The sequence below is a fragment of the Mchenga conophoros genome, linkage group LG3, assembly GCF_057382185.1.
Source record: "Mchenga conophoros isolate Kocher_MC1m ecotype Shallow Benthic linkage group LG3, M_conophoros_male_GT1.1, whole genome shotgun sequence".
Taxonomy (NCBI): domain Eukaryota; kingdom Metazoa; phylum Chordata; class Actinopteri; order Cichliformes; family Cichlidae; genus Mchenga; species Mchenga conophoros.
The window spans coordinates 41,936,513-41,962,146 of NC_140528.1; the positions used below are offsets into that span (position 1 = coordinate 41,936,513).

General features: G+C 39.3%; 2 protein-coding genes across 3 annotated transcripts; one reads left to right on the forward strand and one right to left on the reverse strand.

Annotated features, from left to right (window-relative positions):
* Positions 1-903: 903 nt before the first annotated feature.
* Positions 904-15,525, reverse strand: LOC146578735 (uncharacterized). 2 transcript variants are annotated; one of them, XM_085268912.1, is made up of 5 exons: positions 15,245-15,525; positions 6,476-7,213; positions 6,126-6,289; positions 3,374-3,496; positions 904-1,234 (listed from the first exon to the last, which is right to left on the reverse strand). In XM_085268912.1, the coding sequence occupies exons 2-4, from the start codon at positions 7,184-7,186 to the stop codon at positions 3,409-3,411; spliced, it is 963 nt and encodes a 320-aa protein (XP_085125038.1). In that variant the 5' UTR covers positions 7,187-7,213; positions 15,245-15,525; the 3' UTR covers positions 904-1,234; positions 3,374-3,408. The 2 variants fall into 2 exon arrangements, with proteins under 2 accessions (XP_085125038.1, XP_085125037.1); XM_085268911.1 differs by having other exon boundaries at positions 904-3,496.
* Positions 15,526-21,008: 5,483 nt separating this feature from the next.
* Positions 21,009-25,360, forward strand: LOC146578736 (GTPase IMAP family member 8-like). The gene is made up of 2 exons (XM_085268826.1): positions 21,009-21,093; positions 22,519-25,360. The coding sequence occupies exons 1-2, from the start codon at positions 21,069-21,071 to the stop codon at positions 24,723-24,725; spliced, it is 2,232 nt and encodes a 743-aa protein (XP_085124952.1). The 5' UTR covers positions 21,009-21,068; the 3' UTR covers positions 24,726-25,360.
* Positions 25,361-25,634: the final 274 nt, after the last annotated feature.

Consider the following 25,634-nt stretch of genomic DNA (forward strand, 5'->3'; position numbering starts at 1 on the left):
AGGTGTCCTACTAGAGCAAATGAAGCTTCAAGAAGCTTTGCGCTGGGTTGAACCAATTGGATGAAAAGCTTCAGTGCTTCATGAGGCTTCATCTGCCCATCACTATTATTTACCATCTTGTATCTGCTTACCTGCAAATATATACATGGACATAGCACAGCGTTACACACTTTTGCAGTCTCACACAACTCTTATAGGCGCACTGCCTTATGGGTAGTAGCTGGGCTTATTTACTCCCGCTAGAGCTGCTCATTTTAGGGGATACTCCCTCTTGTGGTATAACGGAGGAATAACTACGCTTCCTGCACTATGTCATTTTTGGAGACTGGGGCACACATTATCTTACCACAATCAAAGAAAATACATATTTGAACAATCAGACCATTTAACTAACTATAATATTGTCTTTCTTGTCCTTACATAGTCTCAACCCATACTCTTTATAACACATGTCCACTTAGATTAATATCATACAACTGCAGTCAAAGCTTCTTCCTCTACGACAGTAGAATTCCTCCTCCTCTTTCCTCCACCCACAGACAAAGCTGTTGATGAAACCTCTCTGTTCAGTTCAGACTACAGTCATGCCACGAACTGTCCATTTGTCATGGATGGATTCTCTTGAAGTCCTCTTGTTTTTGTTTGGGATTTGTGACGCTACATGTGAGTGAAACTGAGCATCTAATGTGTTTCATGTTTGTTTGTGTAAGAGCAGCTTACTTCATCTATGGCAGTGGTTATCAAACTTTTCACAATGAGTGCCACCTCATAAAATATATGGCTCTTGAAGTAACACCCTTATGACCGACATTAACATACAGTAGTATAGGCCTATTTAACACCACATACAGTTTACACGAGACAATTTTATTTCTTATATGAATGTTATTTATTTTAACTGTCATAAGCAGGAGGTGACAACCGATGATAATAACAACTGTACTGCATTAAAACATTCTTAGCAGGTGGAATATCCAATCTTTCAAATCAAATCAATTCAATTTTATTTATATAGCGCCAAATCACAACAAAAGTCGCCTCAAGGCGCTTCATAGATACAGAGAAAAACCCAACAATCATATGACCCCCTATGAGCAAGCACTTTGGCGACAGTGGGAAGGAAAAACTCCCTTTTAACAGGAAGAAACCTCCGGCAGAACCAGGCTCAGGGAGGGGCGGAGCCATCTGCTGCGACCGGTTGGGGTGAGAGAAGGAAGACAGGATAAAAGACATGCTGTGGAAGAGAGACAGAGGTTAATAACAGATATGATTCAATGCAGAGAGGTCTATTAACACATAGTGAGTGAGAAAGGTGACTGGAAAGGAAAAACTCAATGCATCATGGGAATCCCCCAGCAGCCTACGTCTATTGCAGCGTAACTAAGGGAGGATTCAGGGTCACCTGGTCCAGCCCTAACTATATGCTTTAGCAAAAAGGAAAGTTTTAAGCCTAATCTTAAAAGTAGAGATAGTGTCTGTCTCCCGAATCCAAACTGGAAGCTGGTTCCACAGAAGAGGGGCCTGAAAACTGAAGGCTCTCCCTCCCATTCTACTTTTAAATACTCTAGGAACAACAAGTAGGCCTGCAGAGCGAGAGCGAAGTGCTCTAATAGGGTGATATGGTACTACAAGGTCATTAAGGTCAGATGGGGCCTGATTATTTAAGACCTTGTATGTGAGGAGCAGGATTTTGAATTAAATTCTGGATTTAACAGGAAGCCAATGAAGGGAAGCCTTCATTGTATAATATATGATATAAGTATATATATTGATTATTATATTATTATAGTATTATATTGATATTGAGATTGTGGTATCCTGTTTGGTCAGGTTCTGGATACACTGTAAAACAGATTTTTTTTTCTATGAAATTTTATTGAATTTTCCTGTTATTTTTAAATACTTGAAATATAATTACAAAAGTAGATTGTGAATTCATGCATCACATGAGGTCATAATTTGAGTGGAATATATCGATCCAAAATACTTACTCCAGGCAAAGAATTTAAAGAACAAAAATACACCCTCAGTTTCGACACTGTGTGGAGCCCAGATATTTGGATATGTGTATTTTGTATATATTCATTTTGTTTTCTTTTTTTAAATGTTCTTTAAGAAGCAAAAACAAGTGCAGACTGCAGGCTTTTTTGATCACAAGTTTACTTTGTACTTTAAGCACTTGTACATATATTTAAGTTGTTACTTAAACAATTATAAGTTGTTGCTGTATCTGCAAAAATCATGTACACTAAAAAAGTCCCCCATGCCAGCATTATTTTGTGAAAATAAGCATAATTTGTCGGCAACATTTACAACTTTAGAGTAATGTATACTGCATCATGATACTATGTGACACATTGTGCTAGCTAAAGGTTGAAGCTTCATTCTGGCTGGTGTGGGATTATAATATTATTTTATGCCATGTTAGACCCGTAATTAAAGATTGTGAATTATTATGTAGTTTTAGTTTGCATTATTCTCCTGAATTAGAAGAAGCTGATAACTATCGCATTTGTTAAACTGATTTGCATTATATTAGACTGCTGATTTATTGTGAATGAATGATATTGTTTTATGATGCATTATACTGCTGAGTTATAAGAAATACTGTTCGCAGAAAGTCATCGCCTTATTTGTCTGATTAGAAGAGAACATGCTGGAGTTTTCTGCCCCATCTCAGCAGGAGCAGATAAACAGGGAGCCAAGGTCGTAGCTTAGGCGCTGTGTGAGAGAAAGCATGTGAATGTTTAGGCTTTTATGATAAGGTGGGGACACCAGAGGCTATAAGAGTTTGATCAATGCTCCACCATTTTGAGATCTGATGCTGTCTGCGTACGGTGTCCATCTCCCACGCGTGTGATCATTAAAATCATTGTTTGACTCAACCCGGCCGGACCAGTGTTGTTATTTTGGTTTTTCCTCTCGTATCCATCCCCAATATTTGAATCCGTAACACTGGCTACCTGTATGAATGTCTATTAGTCACTTAAGAATAGGGAGAGAGCGAGTAGAGAAGCACTGTATAAGAATCAGTCCATTTAAACATACTGATAATGTCTAATTGTGCCATCAGCTAGGAAAATTAGATATCTATTTTGATTACACATTAAACATTATGTAGGAGCAAGTCATGGATCATAGGTATTGATATGTAAATATCTGGATGTGAATAACTTGAGCTTATAGTACAATATATTTCTAACTAACTTGGCAACTCATCATTCACAGCACTTTCTTTAAATATTTAATTTATATTGGGGTCAAAATGAAAGAAAGACAGATGTTTAATATATATATTGGTCCCCACACTGGCTATAGAACACTTGCTCACAGATGCTTAATATTATTCATATTTTCATTCATATTTTCATACATGAGTAATGATTCAGTGATCCCTCTTTGGTTATATCATGGTGATGAAGAAGCACATGAACACAAACAGCTTCTCTTTCTGTACTTCTTCCACTTCGTGTCAGCTAACCTCGCACACGTTGCCCTGAAAGAAAAACATAAAGGTATGAAATTCACTGTGAGGCAATGTTTGACATTAACTGTTAATACCTTATCTCTGTGATCCTGTCCTTTGGAGGAAATTGATATACATATCAGAATCAGAACAAAACTAGATAAATATGTTGTCAGTGACTGCGAGTAAAGGTAGGGCTCACGATAAAGAAAAAGAAAGAAGTGAGCTTTGCCTTTGTCTAAGATTAAAATTAGCTTCAAACATTAAGAAAATGTTAGTAATACTCATTACAGGTCCTTGTAGTGGTCTTAACATTTAGATTTGCTTTTCATGTATTGACACCAGTTTTATTAAGAATTTAATTGATATGTTTTGTTTGTTGATAACTTGTCACATCTTATTGTGTTGATACTCAATTTCACTTTTCACAGTTTGAATACTAACAAATAGTATTAAATAGTAGTAAATAAAGGGGAAGTTAGGATACAGCATAATAAGACCACACCCTTAATAATAATCCTGTGCATCTAAAATGTTAAAAGTGAAAGATTTCCCTTAAATACCCCAAAGAGATTCAGAACTATAGATGAGAATCGAGAAATGATTTCCAGTTGTTCAGTTCCTTGGAATTGTTTGTCAGCATGTCTGTAGATTTTCCTTATCAGTTCCAGTTGCACTTGAGCTACAATGAGCTGATTTCAGTTCACGCACAGGTGAAGAAAAATAGTGACACAGTCTACAGCTTGGATACAGACATAACATATTTTATATTGCACAAAAAGATGAAAATGCAATAGATTTATATTAGTAAATGGTAGCTATGCAACAATGTGTTTCAGGTCATTTTAGGGAAAAACCCGAAAGTAACATAATGAGTATTATAATAAATTACCTTCTCCTGGGAGTAATTAAGTAATGTACAGCAATACTTTTTTTAAAGTGTTCTGTGTAATATGTGTAATACTATGTGTGATTACTTTTTTTGAGTGACAACAACGATCACTGTCCTACATGGAGAACTATGTCCAACATGCACATATATTTGACCACTCAGCATGCAATTTGCATGAATGTAATGTCTTCGATATGCTGCTTAGTGTGAACCCAATGAGAATAAACAAGGGATCAAATTGTTAAGTGATATTGATAATGTATTCAGAATCACTACATTTTTATCAATTCCATCCCTACTCAAAACTTTGAAAAAATTAAATTGAGATATTAATATGTTTCTACTTTCCTGTAAAACTAACAGTTGTTACTCTCTTTTTCTACTGTGCTTATATTTTAAGCACCATTTGGAAGCAGTCAGTATTTTCAAATACAAAAATAATTACACCCTAAAGTCACACGAAAACATGGTAAATACTGGGAAATTACATTTTAACAGGTAAGCTGCATTATGAAGTGCTGCCATGCTGTATAGTAACTGTATAGTCACACCATCAAAGTCTACTTTCCAGAGTGTACTCTTGTTCACACAGAGCTCACGTTGCTTATAAAATCATTATTGTGAGTGATTTTAAGATCCATGTAGATGGTTAAAATATCAGCCTTAACACAGCATTTTATCTGTTATTAGACTCAATTGGCTTCTCTCAAAATGTATGATGTCTTTCTGAAAGTGCTGTCACTGATTTTTAAACTTTATAAATTATTGTAGGGTCTACCTTTCAACAAGTGCCTTGCGGTGACTGTTGTTGTGATTTGGCACTGTATAAATAAAATGTAATTGAATTGAAAGTCCCTAAGTATGAATAAAATGTTTACAAAGTTATGATGCTGCAATGTAATGTATGTTGTTAGTCAAGTCCTGATGAACTTTCCTTGAACTAAAGCAATGCCAAGCTGGTCCAAATCTTTACCGGAATGTTGGACTTAGCTGAGTTTAACAGTTTGATGACATTGTGTCCTGTATACTGCTTAACCCTCAGGGTCTGTTAAAAATCACCACCCTTTCAGCTTGTTAGTGGCCACAAGTGGCCACCTACAGATTAGGTCTGTAATTTTTTATTATTTTTGTTTTTTTGCCATTTTTTTTTGCATAAAGCTTTTAAGTAACTTCAGTTCTTTCCATAAATATAAAATAATTATTACTTTTTTATTTTTTAACCCTTTAAACACCAGTTTGTTTGTCCACTGCACCAGCTGGACGACAACCTCAAATCTCGCAATTTTATATAATTGCATTGCTACTGAAATTTCTTGTATTATTAACTAGCACCAATATTAATAACTATGTGGAATTAACATCAATTTGTAGTGGGTTTTACTTAAATGTTATCTTGTTGTTTTCTAAAATTACCATTAATAAACAGCTGTACAAGAACAATTTTACTGGATTCTAAATTTTTAAGAGAAATATAGCTGCATATTAGCTTCTTGAGTTGAAACATAATTTTTTCATGTCATCTCACAGCTCAGTGAGGGTAGGGGTATATAAAAACGGCCTTGAGGTGACTGTTGTTGTGATATAGTGCTGTATAAAAAAAATTAATTCATTTGACATTTACTGATGCACTAGCATGGTTTTTATTTCAGTGTATTTACGGTGCTGGGCCGTTCAGATCGCATCTTGCACCTTGATTTGCCTCTAACAATATTTCCAGAACAGCCCTTCACCCTCTATGAAATAATTAATTTTTCTCATTTTACTCACTCAATTTCATCCAGCTCTGATTTCATGGCTTCGTAAGCTTCTTGTATTGCTCCAGCCTTCACTCTCAGGTACCGACTGGCGTCTGTCTCATGGTTGTTCAGATTTTTACAGTTTTCGATGAGCTCAGGAACCGAAAACAGAAGTCCTACTGCCCCTCTGCCAATCTGAAAGTGAGCATTTAAGAATAAGAGCTCCAGGATTTACTGCACTGAGATTAATTTATATTGAAATGTTAGTTCACATCTGAGTATGTTGTTTAGTGCTCTGATTAGTGGTTCTGGAAACACAAACATACTCTGGTCTAGCATATTTCTTAACCCCGCCCACTGTAATGGCTGTCTGATACTCACTTTTCCAACTGCTGTAGTCGATGCCTTTAAACCCAGGGAATTGGCTTTGCTGACCTTATTTTTCATGAGTTTTTCTGAGACCAACCCTGTAACAAAGTCTGAAAGCAGTGGCACCTCCGTTGTTGACTTTTTGAGGAGGTCTGATTCTGCGTCGTTCTTAAAGATCTTCTCAAGAGGCAGCTGAGATAACAGCTTGATTAAACTGTCCTTCTCCTTTAATATCAAACCCTTGCGTTTGGCCATTGCTCTCAAGATTGCCTCCTTCACATATTCTTCTGAAGAAACATTTTTACCCCGTTGCTGTCTGCCTGTTGCTTTTGTTAAGAGGGACTCCATGAGTGCTGTGATTTCTGCTGTAAGATCATCAAGGCTTTTTGAAATATTTTGGGCCTCTTTCATAGTCCTACTTGATAAGACAGCACCAACAACATCAGAACCCACACTAGTAGCCAAACCAAGACCTGATGCCACTGCTCCTGTTCCAGCTAACAAAGGTATCGACAGTCCTCCTGTTAAAACACTTACTACACCTGCTACTGTCATGGCAGCTGCACCACCCACAGACACTGAGCTCCCGACAACTTTAGTGACATTAATAGTCTTCTGCTGTTCCTCCAACTCACTGGCTAGCTCGTTCAACTTGTCTACACTGTCCTTTTGTAGATCCATCCATGAGAAGATTTTATTCACGATCTTGTCTGCATCATCCATCTTGGTGTCACACCTACATCAGCAGCTCTATAAGAGGAAAACATAAGTACAATCAGAAATAAAATTCAAATATTTTGTGACAACATTTTTAAATTAATAACAGAATTGTAGAATTTCCAAAATTTATGAAAATGTCATGTCAATTTTTTAATTTTAAAACATAATTACATTGTCAACCGATCACCACCTGTGTGAGTTAGATCAGGTGGCGGGGGAAGATGCTGGACAGACCTGGCACTCAGGCCAATAGGCTGCCAAGCAGAGCACACCGGCTACCTGAACGCTATTCCAACAGAGTTCCAGCTATCCATCCATCATCTTCCGATGGATGGATGGCCCTTACCCAGGGTCGCATATGCCCTTACCCGGGCAGCAGCACTAAGCAAAAAAGCCCAGACCTCCTTCTCCCCAGCCACTTCTTCCAGCTTGTTTGGGAGAATACTAAGGCCAGCCAAGAGATATAATCTCTCCAGCATGTCCTGGGTCTGCCCTGGGGCCTCCTCCCGGTGGGACATGCCTGGAACACCTCACCCAAGAGGTGCCCAGGAGGCATCTTTGTCAGATGCCAAAAGCACCTCAACTGGCTCCTTTTGATGTGGAGGAGCAACAGCTCTACTCTGAGCCCCTCACGGATTGCTGAACCTCTCACCCTATCTCTAAGGGAGAGGCCAGCCACCCTTCGGAGGAAGCTCATTTCTTGTAGAGATGGCACGATACCACTTTTTTATGTCCGATACCGATATCATAAATTTGGATATCTGCCGATACCGATATGAATCCGATATAGTGTTTTTTAATCAACAAAACTGTTTTTTAAAATATCTTGCTGCATTTTGCAAGTCTGCAAGTTCATACTCAAGTTTAAAACAACAACTACACTAAAGCTATTCTGTTATATCTGTATACAAAAAAATATTTCATAGTTCAGCAATACTGATCAATCTAATAAACTTAAACCTACACCATCCTCCCTATTCTGGTATTTTAAAGAGTACTTAGCGTAAATATTAAGCAACCTAACTAATAGGGTTCCAACTCCCAGCAACAACAAAAATAAATAAATAAAAAATAGGGAACCACCCCTCACGCGCCACCTCATGATGCTTAATCGATGTAATCAACCTTAATTTGATGCAGTGTGAAAAAAAATGCACAGAAATCAATTATTTTTCAAGAAATATTAAATAGATTCAACATCTTTCTTCAACAAAATTGCAGACTGCACACATGGTACCTTCCCAAAGGAAAAAGTACTATAGCTTACTAGGGTATATATATTAGACTTAATAGTCACTATATACAGTAATTGACTTCTATTCATTTTGCATCAAATTAAAACTTTGGGTGTCAGATAATTATTTATTAAAAGCTCGACATTTTAAATGAGAATAAGAAAGAAAAGTACGTCTTTGTGCCCCCTTTTCCCTGTTCATGCCCTATCGGCCCCCCTGGCTAAACTTTGCTAGATCCGCCCCTGCACAGTTACCAGCCGTCAGCTGTAGAAAAAGATCCTGGTGTAGAAAGTAATATTAAATACATTCTAACAACAGATGATCAAGGTTAAACGTGCTGCTGTTGTTCAGCCGCTGGTTTCCTCTTTCTGGTGCAAAGTGGGCCAAAAACAAACAAGAGAGACGGACTCGCGACAGAAAAGCCGATCAGCTGATCATTGAGCAGTTTCACGATTGAAGTAGCAGCCGGAGAGCGAGAGGCAGTCGCTTGTTAAGCTTAACGTGGGAATGCTTTACAAACATTCAGAGATGGACTTACACACTTGCTTTACTTCTCTCGGGATAACTTTGTCGGAGATGAAATGCTGGGTTGCTAGCGAAGCTCCAAATGCTATCCAGACCACAGGTCCCGCATGCCACAGCCGCTCTATCACGTGATGCATACTGCTCCGACGTGCTAACGTTCTGAGGCGAGTTACGGCGTGTTGCAAGTTTTGGGAGGTGCTTTCGTGATATTTAATGGATCGGATTACATTTTTTATTTTTCTCCGATATCCGATCCAGTAATTTAGGTCAGTATCGGACCGATACCGATACGTAATATCGGATCGGTCCATCTCTAATTTCTTGTATCCATGATCTCGTTCTTTTCAGTCACTTCCCACAGTTCGTGACCATAGGTGAGGGTAGGGACGTAGATCGACCGGTAAATTAAAGAGAGAGCTTTGTTTTTACAATCAGCTTCACCAATTAACCTAACAATTATTGGACACTTTCTGTAAATCCAATAAACTTCATTTCACTTCTCAAATATCACTGTGTTTGTCTCCTATATCAGCGGTCCCCAACCTTTTTTGCGCCACGGACCGATTTATGCCCGACATTATTTTCACGGACCGGCCTTTAAGGTGTTGCGGATAAATACAACAAAATAAAACTAGTACCGGTACCGAAAAAAGAAGATTTATTCATAACACATGTGAAAAGACCCAGGAAAACCGAGTTAACGATAAAAACGATAACAACATAACCCTGAAAACTGATAAAAACCCTGAAAACCATACATTTCACACCTGAGCCCCAACTCTCGCGGGCCGGTACCAAACAACTCACGGACCGGTACTGGTTGGGGACCGCTGTCCTATATGATATATTTAACTGACATCTTTTTATTGTAACAACACACGATTTATATAGAAAAATAATGACTGTTAACAAGGTTGCCCAAACGTTTGCATCCCACTGTACTTAAACTCCTCCACTTGGGACAGGAACTCATCCCTGACCCAGAGTGGGCACTTGACCTTTTTCCAGCTGAGATCCATGGCCTCAGATTTGGAGGTGCTGGTCCGTATTCAAGCTATTTCACACTCGGCTGCGAACCGTTCCTGTGCGAGCTGGAGGCCATCACCCGATGAAGGCAATAGAACCACATCATCCGTGAAAAGCAGAGATGATATCCTGAGACCACCTAAGTGCCTTCCGTCACTTGGTTGGCCTAGAAGTTCTGTCCATAAAAATTATGAACAGAATGGGTGACAAAGGGCAGCCCTGACGGAGCCCATCACCAACCAGGAACGACTCCAACTTATTACCGGCTATGCGGACCAAGCTCTTGGAATGGTTGTATGGGGATTGAATGGCCCGTAGCAATGGGCCAGACACCCCCGCACTCCCGCAACACCTCCCACAGGATGCCCCAAGGGACACGGTCAAATGCCTTCTCCAAGTCCACAAAACACATGTAGACTGGTTGTGCAAACTCCCATGCACCCTCAAGTATCCCTGATCTCCTGGTTAGTGGCTTATCTGCTCTGCCACCTGAGCTACAGCCACCCACATCATCAACACTGATTGAAGAAAATAAGAACAATCCTAGATTCCTCTTCAGCACTGTAGCCAGCCCGAAAAAAAGTCAGAGCACCGTTGAGCCAACCATTCCTTTAGCGTTAACTAGTAATGATTTCTTGAACTTCTTCACAAATGAAATTTTAATCAATACTGAAAATAAATTACCCATAATCATCTCACAGATTTAACATTATCTACAGCTACTTTTAGTACCGTTGAAATTTATGTAGACTCTTTTTCTCCAATTTATCTTTCTGATTTAACTTCAGTAATTACTTCCTCCAAACCATCAACGTGTCTTTTAGACCCCATTCCTACAAAACTGATTAAAGAAGTCCTGCCATTAATAAACCTTCTGGGGTCGCGGGACGTGCCGGCGCGTCAAAATCACATGACCAATTTACTACGACACCGCTACAAGATGCAGCACGTCAGAGTCTCCATTTCAACTTGGGTCAAAAGTGCGGACTTCAAACTATATACCAGTTTTTGAATTGTGTCGATGGGCCACGTAAAACCAGAGTTATGATAAAAAATACACGCTATGTTTTTTTCTGAACAAAACACTGGTGTTTACTGCGGGAAGGACGGTAAAAACAGCGTTTTCTACAGACAGCGCTAGCAAACACTCTCCCTTTGCAAGTGAAAAAAGAAAATACACCCCTTCCCTATTGGTGTTAGAGTTTACCATGTCAGCCAATCAAAAAAAATGATAAGGCAACATGTGACATTTGGTTGTTTAGGGAAAAGGGGAAGTTTTTAGGAGTGACACCCACGACAGAAAGCGGGCGAGCGAAAAAGAGAGAGAGAGAGTTTTCATATGTGAGACATTAGGCTTCCACCTCAGCTCTCCCTCAAAACGGAGAGTGGTGCCTGCTGCAACTCATACAGTTCAGATTCGGCTGGTATCATTGCGTGTCGGCACATGAGTTGTCATTTTGTCGGGGGTCGCTGTGTGAATGCGGAAAAGAGAGTACCCAAATGCACAACTCAGGGGTTGGCGAAGGATGAAGATCGTTTTTATTAGGAAGGCAGGATGAACACAACATGAGACTGACTGACTGACTGAAAGAGTTTTGCACCTGATCCAGCCCTAACTCTATGCTTTAGCAAAAAGGAAAGATTTAAACCTAAACTTACAAGTAGAGATAGTCTGTCTCCCGAATCCAAACTGGAAGCTGGTTCCACAGAAGGGCCTGAAAACTGAAGGGTCTGTCTCCCATTCTACTTTTAAATACTCTAGGATTTTAGATTTTTTTTTAACAGACAGGTTTCAGAGGGTGAGAGTGAATGACAGTATTATTCCTACTTCACTGGCTCTCCTCAAGGATGTGTGCTTTTGCACTTGCTAAATGTTCTTTATACCAATGGCCGCAGGAGCTAGCGTGTGAGTAGGCACATCCTTAACCCTTTAATGCCATTTGTATCATATGTGATACATGAGTTTCTGAGAGAAAAAAAAATGGTAATTTCAAAATGTTATGGACAAAACTCTTTCATTGTGTAACCACGGTAACCCCTGACCCCATTTCCGCCAGTCCCTTTATTGTGGCGGGAATGAACCCTGTATAAGTTGCGGGTCAATCAGCTGCTCCTCTGGCTGCTGTGTCCCTGTGGTTGGCGTACTTGTCAGATATCGACAAATTCTACACTACAGACCAGTTGACAGCGTGCAATAACCCAGCCGATTCATTCGTCTTTACACTACCTCACAATCGACTCAACGGTGAGTTATTTGTTTGTTTTGTTTTGTCACAATTAATGTAAATGCGGAGCCGCGATCGCACATCCTACAATGCCGGTAAGCTAATGCTAGGCTAGCGACAGTAAGTGCAATTACTAGATTCGTCTATTGAATATTGTTGTTTTTTGCTTATTCCATTATGGCCGAATGTTGACTTAACGTATCTAGAGTTGAACGAGTGATTTGATTTTTGTAGTTTTGTCCGTTTTGGATGTTTTTTGTTACTTTTCTGATGAAATGCCAAAACGGCCTATGAGATTTTGCATTGAGTTAAATTCCATTTAGATTATTGAATCTGTTGCGCAACACCTGTGATTAAATGAGTTTTGTAAATATATTTGATTAACTTTGGATAATGGTTATCAGCTTTGTGGCTGATATACTTTGATGGGACCCATGAGAATGTTTTTCTATAATAGTATTTTGAATGAAATTCATTATAAGAGATGATGGTTTGTTGATTGTTGTATGAAACATGGCATTAATTACTTGTCTTTGTTATTTATGTATTTATTTTGTCACAGCAGTAGAATGCTGTTTCATTTTCTTCTGTGAATGATAATTTATGTTTTTGACCTTGTTTAGGTCAGGGTTTTTTTTTTTTTTTTTTTTCTCCCGCGATCAGCCCTGATCAGCGCGAGATGGCGAGCCACCCGACCACCGCTACGTTGCGGTAGGAATTGTGAACCTATGGACTGAATCACAAACTGTTGACACATGACCTATCACAGGTCCATGGAACTAAAATAAATCGCATACTGGACTACACCTCATCCCACCTCCTTTTGGAACCTAATAAGCCGTTTTGTATTGTCAACATTATTTTTGGTGTGTGTGCGCGCGTGTGTGTGCGCGCGTGTGTGTGCGCGCGTGTGTGCGTGTGTGTTTTTATTTCTTTTGTACATCCGTCTATACACTTCTCATAACAAACATAATATATATATTTTGAGCTCTACTTTGGTTTCCTGTGTTTTATTCACACCCTCAGGCTCCATAGTCGAAACTTATTCTGATAGCTCATTGTCTATGAGGCTGCAGTCAGGCGCCCTGGTCCTTTAACCGAGTTACAATTGTCAAAAAATTAACACTGTTGTAGGAGCCATTCTTGGGTTAATACCTTAGGTGGTCACTAGAGGTCACCTTTTTCTGTTTTGATTATGTAATGTAAAGGTATTTAAGGTAGATGCACGTAATCGGCGTCAGGTGTGTCATTGAGAAGGCAAACAGTTTGTGACCGTTGCGCTGTTATGCTAAGTCAATACGGAATAAAGACCAAAAAGGACAAGATACATACTGCTGGATTTATTGGACTGTGAACTTAATTCATGCATACCAGTGACATCGCGTCATCCCCGTTAACGACCACCTCAGTGGCTTCAAGCGTAGGCTTAGCCTCTACAACTGTTATTAACAAAAAGTTGCCAAAAACAGCCAATCTATCAAATGTGATAAATAACATTTGTAATAAACAACATGATAATGCAAGGAAAATGTTTGTGGATTTTGTTAGAAGGGTTAAACACAAGTGTTAAAGTAAAAGTTTTTTTTTCCAACAGTCCTCAGGATATGTAACAGCAGCAATAAGTTTTTATTTTGGATGATAAAGTGCTCAGCTGTATTAAATAATAAACACAGCAGTTTGTGAACTTTGTGTCATAGATAACCGTATCAACACTCAGGTTGATATCAACCTTTCAGGATGGGGTGAGTGAGGTCACATTCAGGTGAAATAAATGTTAGTTGACTTCGTTTCTTACTGCTCCTCCCTACCTTTGCACGTACGTGTTATTTTTAGTTTAACACAGGTGACCAAAGTGGTTTTGTGCAGGAAATGTGACTAATACAGAATTTGTTATAGACAGCCAACCAAACCCATATGGAAAAGAAATAGTAAAAACTTACATGATTTACTCATGAAAGTGGCCACTTTCTCATTACTTTCAAATATTGTTTTAGTAAGTATCCAAAACATACAAGTTTCATTGTATAATTTTTTCAAGGGATCTTATAACTGTTTTCACTCTTGTGTGCTTTTCATACAAGTTTCACACAAGACAGATACAAACTTTATAAGATTTATATATATCTTTTCCATATGGGAAGACTGCAGTGGACCCTTACTGAGTTAAAGTCAGGAGAAAGCATAATTACTTACAAATTCAATTCAATTTAAATTTCAGTTCTAATTAATTTATACAGCGCCAAATCACAACAACATCTCCCTTAAGGGAGTTTATATTGTAAACTAGACTCTACAATAAAACAACTGAGAAACCCCCAACAATCATATGACCCCCCCTATGAGCAAGCATTTTGGCAACAGTGCAAAGGAAAAACTCCCTTTTAACTCTGTTTTAAAGTTCCCCAATTGTCTATAAAGCTCACATCATTTTTTGGACACCACTCAGACAGCTAGCAATTTAAGGAGAACATGTGGCTAAACATGTCATGAAGATGTCACTCCTGGTCCGATTGGGGAGGACACCAGAGAAAACTACAGTTTGTTTTGACAAATTTACACATCGATTCAATATTGATTTTAATGACCTCCGATTGATGTAACCAGGTGTCATTACTGCCAATGTGAATTACAGTTTTATGGAATTTCCATTTGTGTTTAGCCAGCAGTTTTAAATTTCCTCAGTTTTGCCTGCTCTGGCCCCTGGAAGACAATTGACTATGGTTGCTGGTGTCTCTAGCTTCACATGTCTGAGAACAGAATCACCGATTACTGGGGTTTGATCCCCTGCAGGCATGTCATTGAGTGGGGAAAAGCAGTTAGACACATGAACAGGCTGATGGTGTACCTGGGGCTTCTGTTTAAGACTACGCTTCCTTAATCCCTCAGATGGGTTTTAAAAATCTCCAAAGATCAGAAATGTTTAACAGCAAATACAACTCGGATTCAAACAAGATGAGAGCTTATTGTTGATCTAGTGATTACATGCACAGAGCAGGACATAAACATTTGAAATGACATTTTAAACTGAGAGAAAAAATTCTATTACTCACTGTGTCTCAGACTTCGTTTTCACTAAAACATCCACCTGCACTCAACTTTACTTCCTCCTATACCCATAATATTGTCAGGCTCCACCTTTACCTGGAAATACCTGAGTGATACCAGGAATAAGGAGCCTGTGATGATTTTCAAAGCAAAGCTGGAAAATCTGAATAACTGTCATTTTTCATGATTATGTCTGTGAAGGTTCTCAGTCATCCAGGTCATCGTAGTCATGATTATGTCCTCCTGAAACCCAGCCTATTCATTGTGTCCTCTGTAGTAGCCAAGTGTTAAAGTGAAAGACATTTTTTCCTTGGTCTTCAGGAGGATATGTAACAGCAGCAATAAGTTTTAACTTTGAATGATAAAGTGCTCAGCTGTAGTAAATAGTAAACACAGCAGTTTGTGAACTTTGTGTCATAGATAACTGCCCACATAGCAAGCAGGTCTGACCCAGTGGTCCTTTGCTGTGCTGCTGTGGAATACAGCCAGAGATAAATAACAGGCATGATTCAGTGCAGAGAAATCTATTAACACATAGTGAGTGAGAAAGGTGACTGAAGAAGAAACACAATGCATCATGGGAATCCCCCCAGCAGCCTACACCTATTGCAGGATAGCATAGCACGGTGGTTCCCAAACTTTTTTTGCTGGGCCCGCTTTTGTTTTACAAGAAAAATGTTCGCGCCCCCCCTTGTGCGCGCACACGCACACACGGACACATCCTCCAACCACACACAACCATATTTTGCTCCATTGCAGTTTATTTCACACCTCAAACATTTAGTAAACAATTAAGCAAATACAAGTAATCTGCAATAAATTACAGGTAGTAAGAAAATAAACGACTAACTCTTTTACGCTACATCCACACCTACACGGGTATTTTTGAAAACGCAGCTGTTTCGTCCACACGTAAACGGTGTTTCGAATCACCGAAAACTGAGATTTTTTAAAGCTCCTTTTTTGCGTTTACGTGTGGACGAGGAATACAGAGTTCGTCACGCAACGTCAAAGGTATGTGCCTTTTTTACATCAGCTGTGCGCCACGTTATTGCTTACATGAGATGAATTGCAGAATAGCAGGTAGAGACAAAATACTGTTAATCTGCAGTTTTTACACACTTACTTACACACATGCAGCTACTGTCCCTCCATTTACAAAGGCAGAGGCGTCACAATGTAATTATTTTACATGTAGTTGTTTTTTTTTCCCTGTGTAGTAATATTCAACATTGCTATCAATACATTTTTCAATCCCTCTGCAAAAAAGGTTCAACAACATAAACAACTGTTGGATGCTGTTTGTCCGTGATTTGAACCGGGGGAATAAATGGTGGCAGGATCAGCCTGATGTTATTTGTATCCCACTGTAACTTTACTGTATAAAGAGCTAACATCTCCAAAATGTCAGGAGTAGTTAGTGTTTGTGAACTAAAACTCAAGAATGTACGATACTGTTTGTCCGTGATTTGAAGAGCCCAGCGCTGCTCCCGACGAAGGGAAAACCAAGCATTGTTTTTTTGTTTTGTTTTTTCCTTTTCATATCCCCCCCCCCCGCAATGGCTCTGGGCCCCCCCTAGGGGGCGGGCCCCACACTTTGGGAAGGTCTGGCATAGCACATCTAGAGGTCTGTTTCACCCAGGTTCCCGACAACATCCTCCCAGTGTGCAGTGTGTTGGTTCTGCTCTTCAGCACACATGCTACAGAGGGGGAACATCAGTTTTCTGTGGCACCTGTGGGGAGGGACTGGGTGAAACAGACCTCTAATTAGGAGTACTGAGCATTTAACAAAGCCAAAATAATTTTCTAGCCTGTCAAAGTTGTTGTAAATGATTTGTGGGTGTCCTACAGGATAAGGTTTTTTAGACTGCACTGTGGGATAGAGGCTGGTAAAGTCATAGTAAAATATTTTTTCATCACATGTAGTCTTGTGGTATAGTTTCATGGCATCCACTTTATCACAAAATATGCGATGCAGCAGTCCATAGGATGCCTTGAGAAACGTGTGCAGCCATCATTGAGTTGCATAAAATGGCTACACAGGCAAGTATATTGTGGCTACTAAGGAAATAGGTTCAATTCATGTTAAAAAGGCTTCAGGGCGTCTAAGAAAGTCCAGCAAGCGCCAGGATCGTCTCCTAAAGAGGATTCAGCTGCGGGATTGGAGTGCCACCAGTGCAGAGCTTGCTCAGAAATGGCAGCAGGCAGGTGTGAGCGCATCTGCATTCACAGTGAGGAGAAGACTTTTGGAAGACTGCCTGGTATCAAGAAGGGCAGCAAAGAAGCCACTTCTCTCCAAAAAAAAAAAAAATAAAACCCATCAGGGACAGATTGATCTTCTACAGAAAGTATGGTGAATGGACTGCTGAGGACTGGGGCAAAGTCATATTCTCTGATGAAGCCTCTTTCCGATTGCTTGGGGCATCTGGAAAAAGGCTTGTCCGGACAAAAAAAGGTGAGCGCTATGTGTCATGCCAACAGTAAAGCATCCTGAGACCATTCATGTGTGGGGTTGCTTTTCATCCAAGGGCCCAAAACACAGCCATGAATAAAGAATGGTACCAAAACATCCTCCAACAGCAACTTTTTCCAACAATCCAACAACAGTTTGGTGAAGAACAATGCATTTTCCAGCACGCTGGAGCACCTTGCCATCAGGCAAAAGCGATAACTAAGTGGCTCGGGAACCAAAACGTTGAAATTTTGGGTCCATGGTAGGGCTCTAGAGTGCGATAAATTTGGACACAAATGCAACTCTCCATGTAGTCAACAACAGACACACATTATGCCTCTATGGTGGACTAAACAAATTAGAGATAGTCAGGGGCGGGACCTCTCTGATTGGCCGTGGTCAATTTGAAATGCAGGTGGAAGAGGGAGGTGAGTAGCTTGAATAAAGCGAAATCGATTCATTAAATCCTGAATTGACTTTTAAATATAACTGTGTTTTGCCAGAAACGGCAGATTCTCAGATTAAAGCTCACAAAACTATTTCAACAACCGCCAAACAGCAAATGAGAGCAGGTACACGGATTCCACACAGACGTAAACACGGAGCAGACCCGACCAATCAGAATTAGCTCTCTCTTTCTCGGCTTTCTCACCCGACGGCCCGTACATGGACACGCTGTCGGAACTCTGTGTTTACATCTTTTTGCGCTAGATTCTGAGCTGCAGGTATTAGCTGTGTCCGAATTCAGAGGAAGGATGCTTAAAATGCCATATTTGGAGGTAATGACGTCACAGTGACGCGACGAAGGCTGTCCGAATTCAAAGATTACTCAAAATGTGGCGACAAATGCGTCCTACTTTGCCCCGAATTGTAAGGATGGGTCCGATGTATCCTTCGTGTCCCACTATATCCCAGGATTCATTGCAGGTCATAGAGGAGATTTGTTTCTAATAACGATGGTGGTCAAAGTGGGAGAGGAAAACACTTTCAAATGTAAGTATATGAAAATCTGGGTGCACAAAAGCTAAACTGTTATAGCGGTTGTGTTGTTAATCTTCGGGCATCTGCATAGACATGTTTTTTTTTTTTTTAAATTTAAATAACCGTAAACCAGCTTGTATGGTATGGTGGGTCCTACGATTTTTCATGTGTTGCTTCTTACATACAGCTTATTTAGATTTCGTGGAATTGGTGATATGTTGTGTGGAACAAAGACCAAACAGCTTAATTTATTAAAACGAAGAGAAAATGATCACCTCTTCACTGGGGTGAAGAATTGGGCCGCTACGGCGTGGATGTACAAGAATAGATCAATTTACACATCATATTCATATGACTGCGGTCCTATTAACCTTCATGATGTACAGCAGCGGTCCCCAACCTTTTTTTGTGCTACTGACCGGTTTATGTCAGACATGGAGCGGGCATATATTTATATGTAAACATATATAAATAAACCCACTTTTTTTTACATTAGTAATTCCTTTTGTGCATAATTTTATATTGTTGTTAATAATAAATTAATTAAAGCAACAAAACAACCTAAAGAGTCGGTTCGGAGCCGAAAGAGCCGGCTCTTTTTAGTGAGCCGAGCCAAAAGAGCCTATTCTCTAAAAAGAGCCGGAAATCCCATCAGTACTGTGCACAGCCTATCTGTTGTGTTGGGCACTCATTGTTTGTTAAATTTCTATGTTCAGTTTATATGGAGAAAAAAAGGGGCTGTCCACAGCCCCTCACTTCCTGACTACCCATCTGTCTAAGGACACTACCTTGTGACGTAGGTAGGTAGTGTCCGTATGAACATCCTTTCCCTGAATTTGGACACAGCATTTATCTCTCTCCAACCAAAATTCACTGAGCCAGCAGCAAAAGAAGCGGCAAACTACGCTTCATATTTGATAAATGTCGTCATGAATTCCCTTTTGCTGTTTTGCTTCCACCATGATAAAAATCACACTTCATGCACAGCTCACGTATCTCTCTCTCTCTCTCTCTCTCTCTCTCTCTCTCTCTCTCTGTGTGTGTGTGTGTCTGTGTGTGTCTGTGTGTGTGTGTGTGTGTGTGTGTACTTCAAGAACAGTTTCCCGTCTCAAATCTGTTTTCTACATTTACTTATCACCCACCAGTCTACCGTTGTTTACTGTCGGCCGCTGTCTTTTTTTTTCTTTCTTCTTTTTTTTTTACTTAAATGACCTCGGACAAAAATTATGCAAAATTTCAGAATATTTTTAAGGTTATCTGCTATAAAAAGCCAGGGCAGGAAAATCTCCTTCATTTTTTTTTCCTGTGTTTTATTATCAGTTATTTTGACACTAAGGCATCGGCTGTGATGCTCACATGTGTCAGTACTGATAAATGATCAGAATTATAATATTTCTGACTGTCTGAGGCTAAATTGAATCAAATCAGGACTTTGAGAACCTGAATCGAATGGATTATAGAAATCAGTGATGATACCCAGCCCTAGTGAGCAGCCTTGGCCCGACAGAAGTGAGATGTGGGTAATAAGGAAAGATGAACAGAACTATTGATAACTTTTTTGTTAAGTTAAGGCCTGATCCGTCTGAAATTCATAGGTAGTGCTCTGACACAGTGCCATCAATCTTTGAATGCTGAAAAAGCACAATGTATTCAGAAAACACATTATATGCTGCAATAAATGCACTGCCCAAGTGTCCCCTCTCCCCACTGACTTTCAGCAGCAGACAGCAGCAAACAGGTCGTCAGAGGAGGCCAAGATGATGATTAAGTTTAACATTTTCTACAATATTGATGAAGCAATATTTAAGCACAAGATTGTTAGTTAATCATTTACAAATCAATATTGTATGTGTGGATTGCAGAAAAAAAAAGAAGTGCACATGTAAAACTGCGGTGTTAAGCGGTGCGGTTGAAAAATTGGAGTGTGCCTAAGTCTATAAGTCTACTTACTTTTATGGTTTAAATGGAACAATATAAAGATAAAACTAGTCTTGTCAACCTTTACCTAAAAAATAGCCTTGGACCTTTTTCAATAACATGATATTTCAAAATTTTTAGTGTCTGGCACTAAAATACATTTTCTAATCAACACAAACAAACATACTAATAATGTAACTGAAGCATGCGGCATGCTGTCAAAAAAAGGTTTATCCCTTGATTTTTATCGTCACTCAATGGCTTGATCTGCCTCAAGTCAGCCGTCAACTGCTGGTGATCGTAAGAACGATGTCTGAAGTGCACTCGACTGAGCGGTCTGTGATGCTGAGGAAGTTGCAACATTCCAAAAGTCCACATCTGCACGGAGGGGCTAGAAAGAGTCTCTTATAGAGTCGTGAGATAAAGAAGAAGTTATTCGACAGCAAGACGGGCAGTGACACACAAACTGCTATACAGACATGTCTGACCAAGAGCTTCTACCGGGTAAGGACATTTAAACTCACTTTTTCAATGTACATTCAAATATGACACAAAAAATGATATTTCCAACGTCTAGTTGGATAAAAAAAAATACACCAACACAATCTTAATGTTCAGGAGAACATAACTCTATATGTCAACTTCATGTCAAAATCCCAGAAAGTTGATTTTGTTGATCCGGACATAGTGTTTTTGTCCAGATGAACAAAATGAACTTTTGGGGATTTCCTTACCTGGTTGATTGAGCATGCATTAAGAGAATTTGGCTAAAATATTAATTATTTTCTTTCACAATGACTTTTTGAAAGCAAAAAACTAAAACTAGAGAAAAGAACGTTTTAGCACTTTGAATAGAAAAACTGAAAACAATATTCGTGAGAAGAACTTCTGTACAGGTTTCATGTTCACAGTTCAAACAGGTAATAGCAAGCATGTATGTTATCCAAATTTCATTTGATACACTACTACATGGAAAAGGAGTTCATATTAGTTTCTCTGTAATAATTAAATAAATACATATTCCATAAAATTCCCCTCGTGCCCCTGCGGGTGGTCTGTCCTTCAAGCTCGGGTCCTCTACCAGAGGCCTGGGAGCTTGAGAGTCCTGCATAGTATCTTAGCTGTTCCTAGGACTGCGCTCTTCTGGACAGAGATCTCAGATGTTGTTCCTGGGATCTGCTGGAGCCACTCTCCTAGCTTGGGAGTACCACACCTAGTGCTCCAATTACCACTGGGTACCTCTTATCTGAACACTTCGTACCAAGAATGTGTGCTTTATAGATCATTGGGAATGTTTCTCAGAAAGAAATGTCTGATTAGGAGAGAGCCATTCCAATTAGGCTTATTTCCAAAGATGTAGCTGATTCTATTAAACCTCCCAAAATGAAATGATTTAGAGTTTATTTTAACATCTAATGCCTAAAACACATGTGTCAAACTCCAGGCTTCGAGGGCCGGTGTCCTGCAGGTTTTAGATATGTCCTTGTTACAACACAGCTGATTTAAATGGCTAAATGACCTCCTCAACATGTCTTGAAGTTCTGCAGAGGCCTGGGAATGAACTAATCATTTTATTCAGGTGTGTTGACCCAGGGTGAGATCTAAAACCTGCAGGACACTGGCCCTCGAGGCCTGGAGTCCGACACCCCTGGCCTAAGTGTAGAAATGCAGAAACCTGCAATTTCTCTCTCCACCACAGGGTCAAAGACTTTCTCTCAGAGTTTTCTTTTTATTTATTTATGTATTTATTTATTTGTTTGTTTATTCAGTGACTTAAGCCCTAGTCTGGGCTGCAAAACAACTGAGGGAAGCTAACAAATATTTGTTTTCAGATTTTCATGTGTAAAAATGTTAATTTTGGAGAAAGAAAATAGTAAAATGTGCCTTTTACACCAACAACAGTAAAATGTTCATAATATTTTTCTGCAGAGCTAGAGGAGCCAGAACAACAAGAAGAACCAGATAAACCAGAGTACAGGATTGTGCTTCTTGGAAAAACTGGAGTTGGAAAGACCAAAATTGGAGATGGCATTTTAGGAAATAATAGAAATGGTTTTGAGTCAAGGTCATCTTTAGAGTTTCAGAAGAAAACACAAGAGTTCGGGGGTCAGATCCTGACTGTAGTTGTTACTCCAGATCTGTTTGAGAACAGACTGACTGACGTGGATGTGAGGAGGGAAATCCATAGATGCATCTGCTTTGCTGCTCCTGGTCCCCATGTGTTCCTGGTTGTGTTTCAAACTGGCAGCTTCACAGAAGAAGATAAAGAAATAGTGAGAAGAATTCAGCACATGTTTGGAGAAACAGCAGCACGTTATATTATGGTCTTGTTCACCTGTGGAGATGATCCAGAGGCAGACAGTGTTACCATAGATGAATTTATTAGTAATAACCCACCTCTGGGTAACTTCATCAGTCAGTGTGGAGGAAAATATCATGTGTTTAACAACAGAATGGAGGATCCCTCTCAGGTCAGAGAGTTACTGAAGGAGATCAACAACATGGTTCACAGAAATGAAGGAAGCTACTACACCAGTGAAATATTCAGACAGGCTGACTTCAGGATTGTGCTTGTCGGAAAAACTGGTGTTGGGAAAAGTGCATCAGGAAACACCATCTTAGGACAAAAAGTATTTATGTCTACACCAAATGCTTCCACAGCAACAGCAAAGTGTCAGATGAACACAGGTCAGTTTGATGGTCAAATCCTGGCTGTAGTTGATACCCCAGGTCTGTTTGATACCAGTAAGACTGAAGAGGAGGTCAAGAAAGAGATCAGTAGATCCATCCCCTTTGCTGCTCCTGGTCCTCATGTGTTCCTGGTTGTGATTCAGGCGAACAGATTCACAGAAGAAGAACAAAAGACAGTCAGGCAGATTCAGAATGCGTTTGGAGGAGATGCAGCACGGTACACTATGGCCCTGTTCACCTATGGAGACAATCTGGAGTATGATGGAGTCACAATAGAAACATTCATAAAAAATCCAGCTCTAAGTGAGTTCATCCGTCAGTGTCATGGAAGATATCATGTTTTTAACAACAGAAGTGAAGACCCTGCTCAGGTCAGTGAGCTCCTGGAGAAGATAAAGAACATGGTTCACGATAATAAAGGAAGTTGCTACACCAATGAGATGTTTGAAAAGGCAGAGAGAGCATTTAAAAAAGTGGAACCAGACCTCAGGATAGTTCTTGTGGGAAAAACCAGAGCTGGGAAGAGTGCAGCAGGAAACACCATCTTAGAGGGAAATGTATTTAGATCAATATCATCTACTTCCCCAGTGACATTAGAGTGTCAGAAGGAAACAGCTCCGTTCGACTTTCAAAAACTGGCTGTAGTTGATACTCCAGGCCTGTTTCACACCACGTTCACCTTAGACCAGTTCAAGAAAGAGATCAATAGATGCATCTCATTGGCTGCTCCTGGTCCTCATGTGTTCCTGATTGTGGTCGATCCAGAAGAGTTTGAAGATAAAGAACAAGAAACATTGAGAATCCTTCAGGATGTGTTTGGAGACAAAGCCGCTTGTTACACCATGGTGTTGTTCACCCATGTAAATGATCTGAAGGTCTCCATAAAGGAATGCATCATTGAAAATCCAGCTCTCAGTGAGTTCATCAATCAGTGTGGAGGAAAATATCATGTTTTTAACAACAGAATCAGAGATCCTGCTCAGGTCAGAGAGCTGCTGGAGAAGATCAACACCATGGTGAAGGAAAATGGAGGAAGCTACTACAGCAATCGAATGTTTGATAAGGCAGAGGAGGCTATAAAGAAAGAGGTGGAACGACTAATAAACAAAGAAAATATGACACCAGAAGAAGCAACATACAGAGCAGAACGGAAAAATAAGTTTATTCAAGACAGCAAGGTTGCAATTCTTATAGGATCTGCTCTTGGACTGAGTCTTGGAGTTGGTGCTGGAATTGGTATTCCAGCTGTTTTCACAGCTGCTGCTGCTGGAGCTACAGTTGGACTTGTAGGAGGTCCAGTGGGAGCTGCAGTAGGAGCTACAGTTGGAATTGTAGGTGCTTCGGTGGGAGCTGCAACAGGAGGTTTAGTAGGGTCTGGAGTGGGAGCTGGAGTTCATTATATTCCTGCAGCTAAAATAAAAAAGAAGGCTTGTGTTCTACAGTGATATGCAGTGTTATTTGGCAGCAGCTCATTAACATAAACATGAATATACAGAGTGGAAATCAAATTTTAGAATTATTATCTTATTTGACTGTGCATTTATTGATTATTAAATGTATTTTGATCAAATATATTTTTTAATTTTACAGAAAAAAGGAAATTAAAAATTGATTATGTCATTATGAAGACATTATTAAACTGTAAAACAATCAGCATTTAAGATGATCTAAACTCTGTTTTAAAGCTGTCCAAGTCAGTAGAACAAACATTTTTTAATAATGTATCATGAATCAAACATTACTGATGGAAATTATTTTCTTGTGTTGTTAATCAGAATCAGAATACTTTAGAAAACGTAGTCTTTGTTAATATGAGAAAAAGAGGAGATAAAATGAGGAAAATCAATCAAACAATTCAGAGAAAAACATTTACTGTCAGTTTTTTTTTTTTTTTTTTATTAAAGTCTGACATTAAAGAACAGCAGAGATATTTGATTCATGTTTCCTCTGGGCTTTACCTTTGTTCTGATCTGTTAATAAAAAAAAAAAAAAAGCCAAATGAAATGGTGTAAAAGCACTGTAATAAATATATCTGAAAACTAAAAACTTTAAAAATATGTTTCACTGGATATGATTTTTTTCTGCTAATCTACAAAATATCATCTGTAAATTCAAAACAAACAGCTAATATCTTTTCTTCCTGTTTGATTAAAAAAATGTGATCAAAAAATTTTTAAGCCGCAGTTTATGATCTGAACCTGTTTTCTGCAACCGACCCAGGACCTCCACTGATTTTTACTCTCTTCCTGCAGTTTAATACTAAACACAGAAGGTCTTTTTATTTTATTTTATAGATTATTGATCACTTCAATTCAGTTTTATTTCTACAGTGATAAACCAACTACCAGTTGCCT

Bases quoted from the DNA above. Each gene is read 5' to 3' on its own strand.
- LOC146578735 (XM_085268912.1), bottom strand. From the start codon at position 7,186: ATGGATGATGCAGACAAGATCGTGAATAAAATCTTCTCATGGATGGAT. The intron at 6,290-6,475 runs GTGAGTATCAGA...GCTCACTTTCAG, and splicing joins CGACTACAGCAGTTGGAAAA to ATTGGCAGAGGGGCAGTAGG. The intron at 3,497-6,125 runs GTGAGTAAAATG...TTTTTCTTTCAG, and splicing joins TCAGAGCTGGATGAAATTGA to GGCAACGTGTGCGAGGTTAG.
- LOC146578736 (XM_085268826.1), top strand. From the start codon at position 21,069: ATGTCTGACCAAGAGCTTCTACCGG. The intron at 21,094-22,518 runs GTAAGGACATTT...ATTTTTCTGCAG, and splicing joins TGACCAAGAGCTTCTACCGG to AGCTAGAGGAGCCAGAACAA.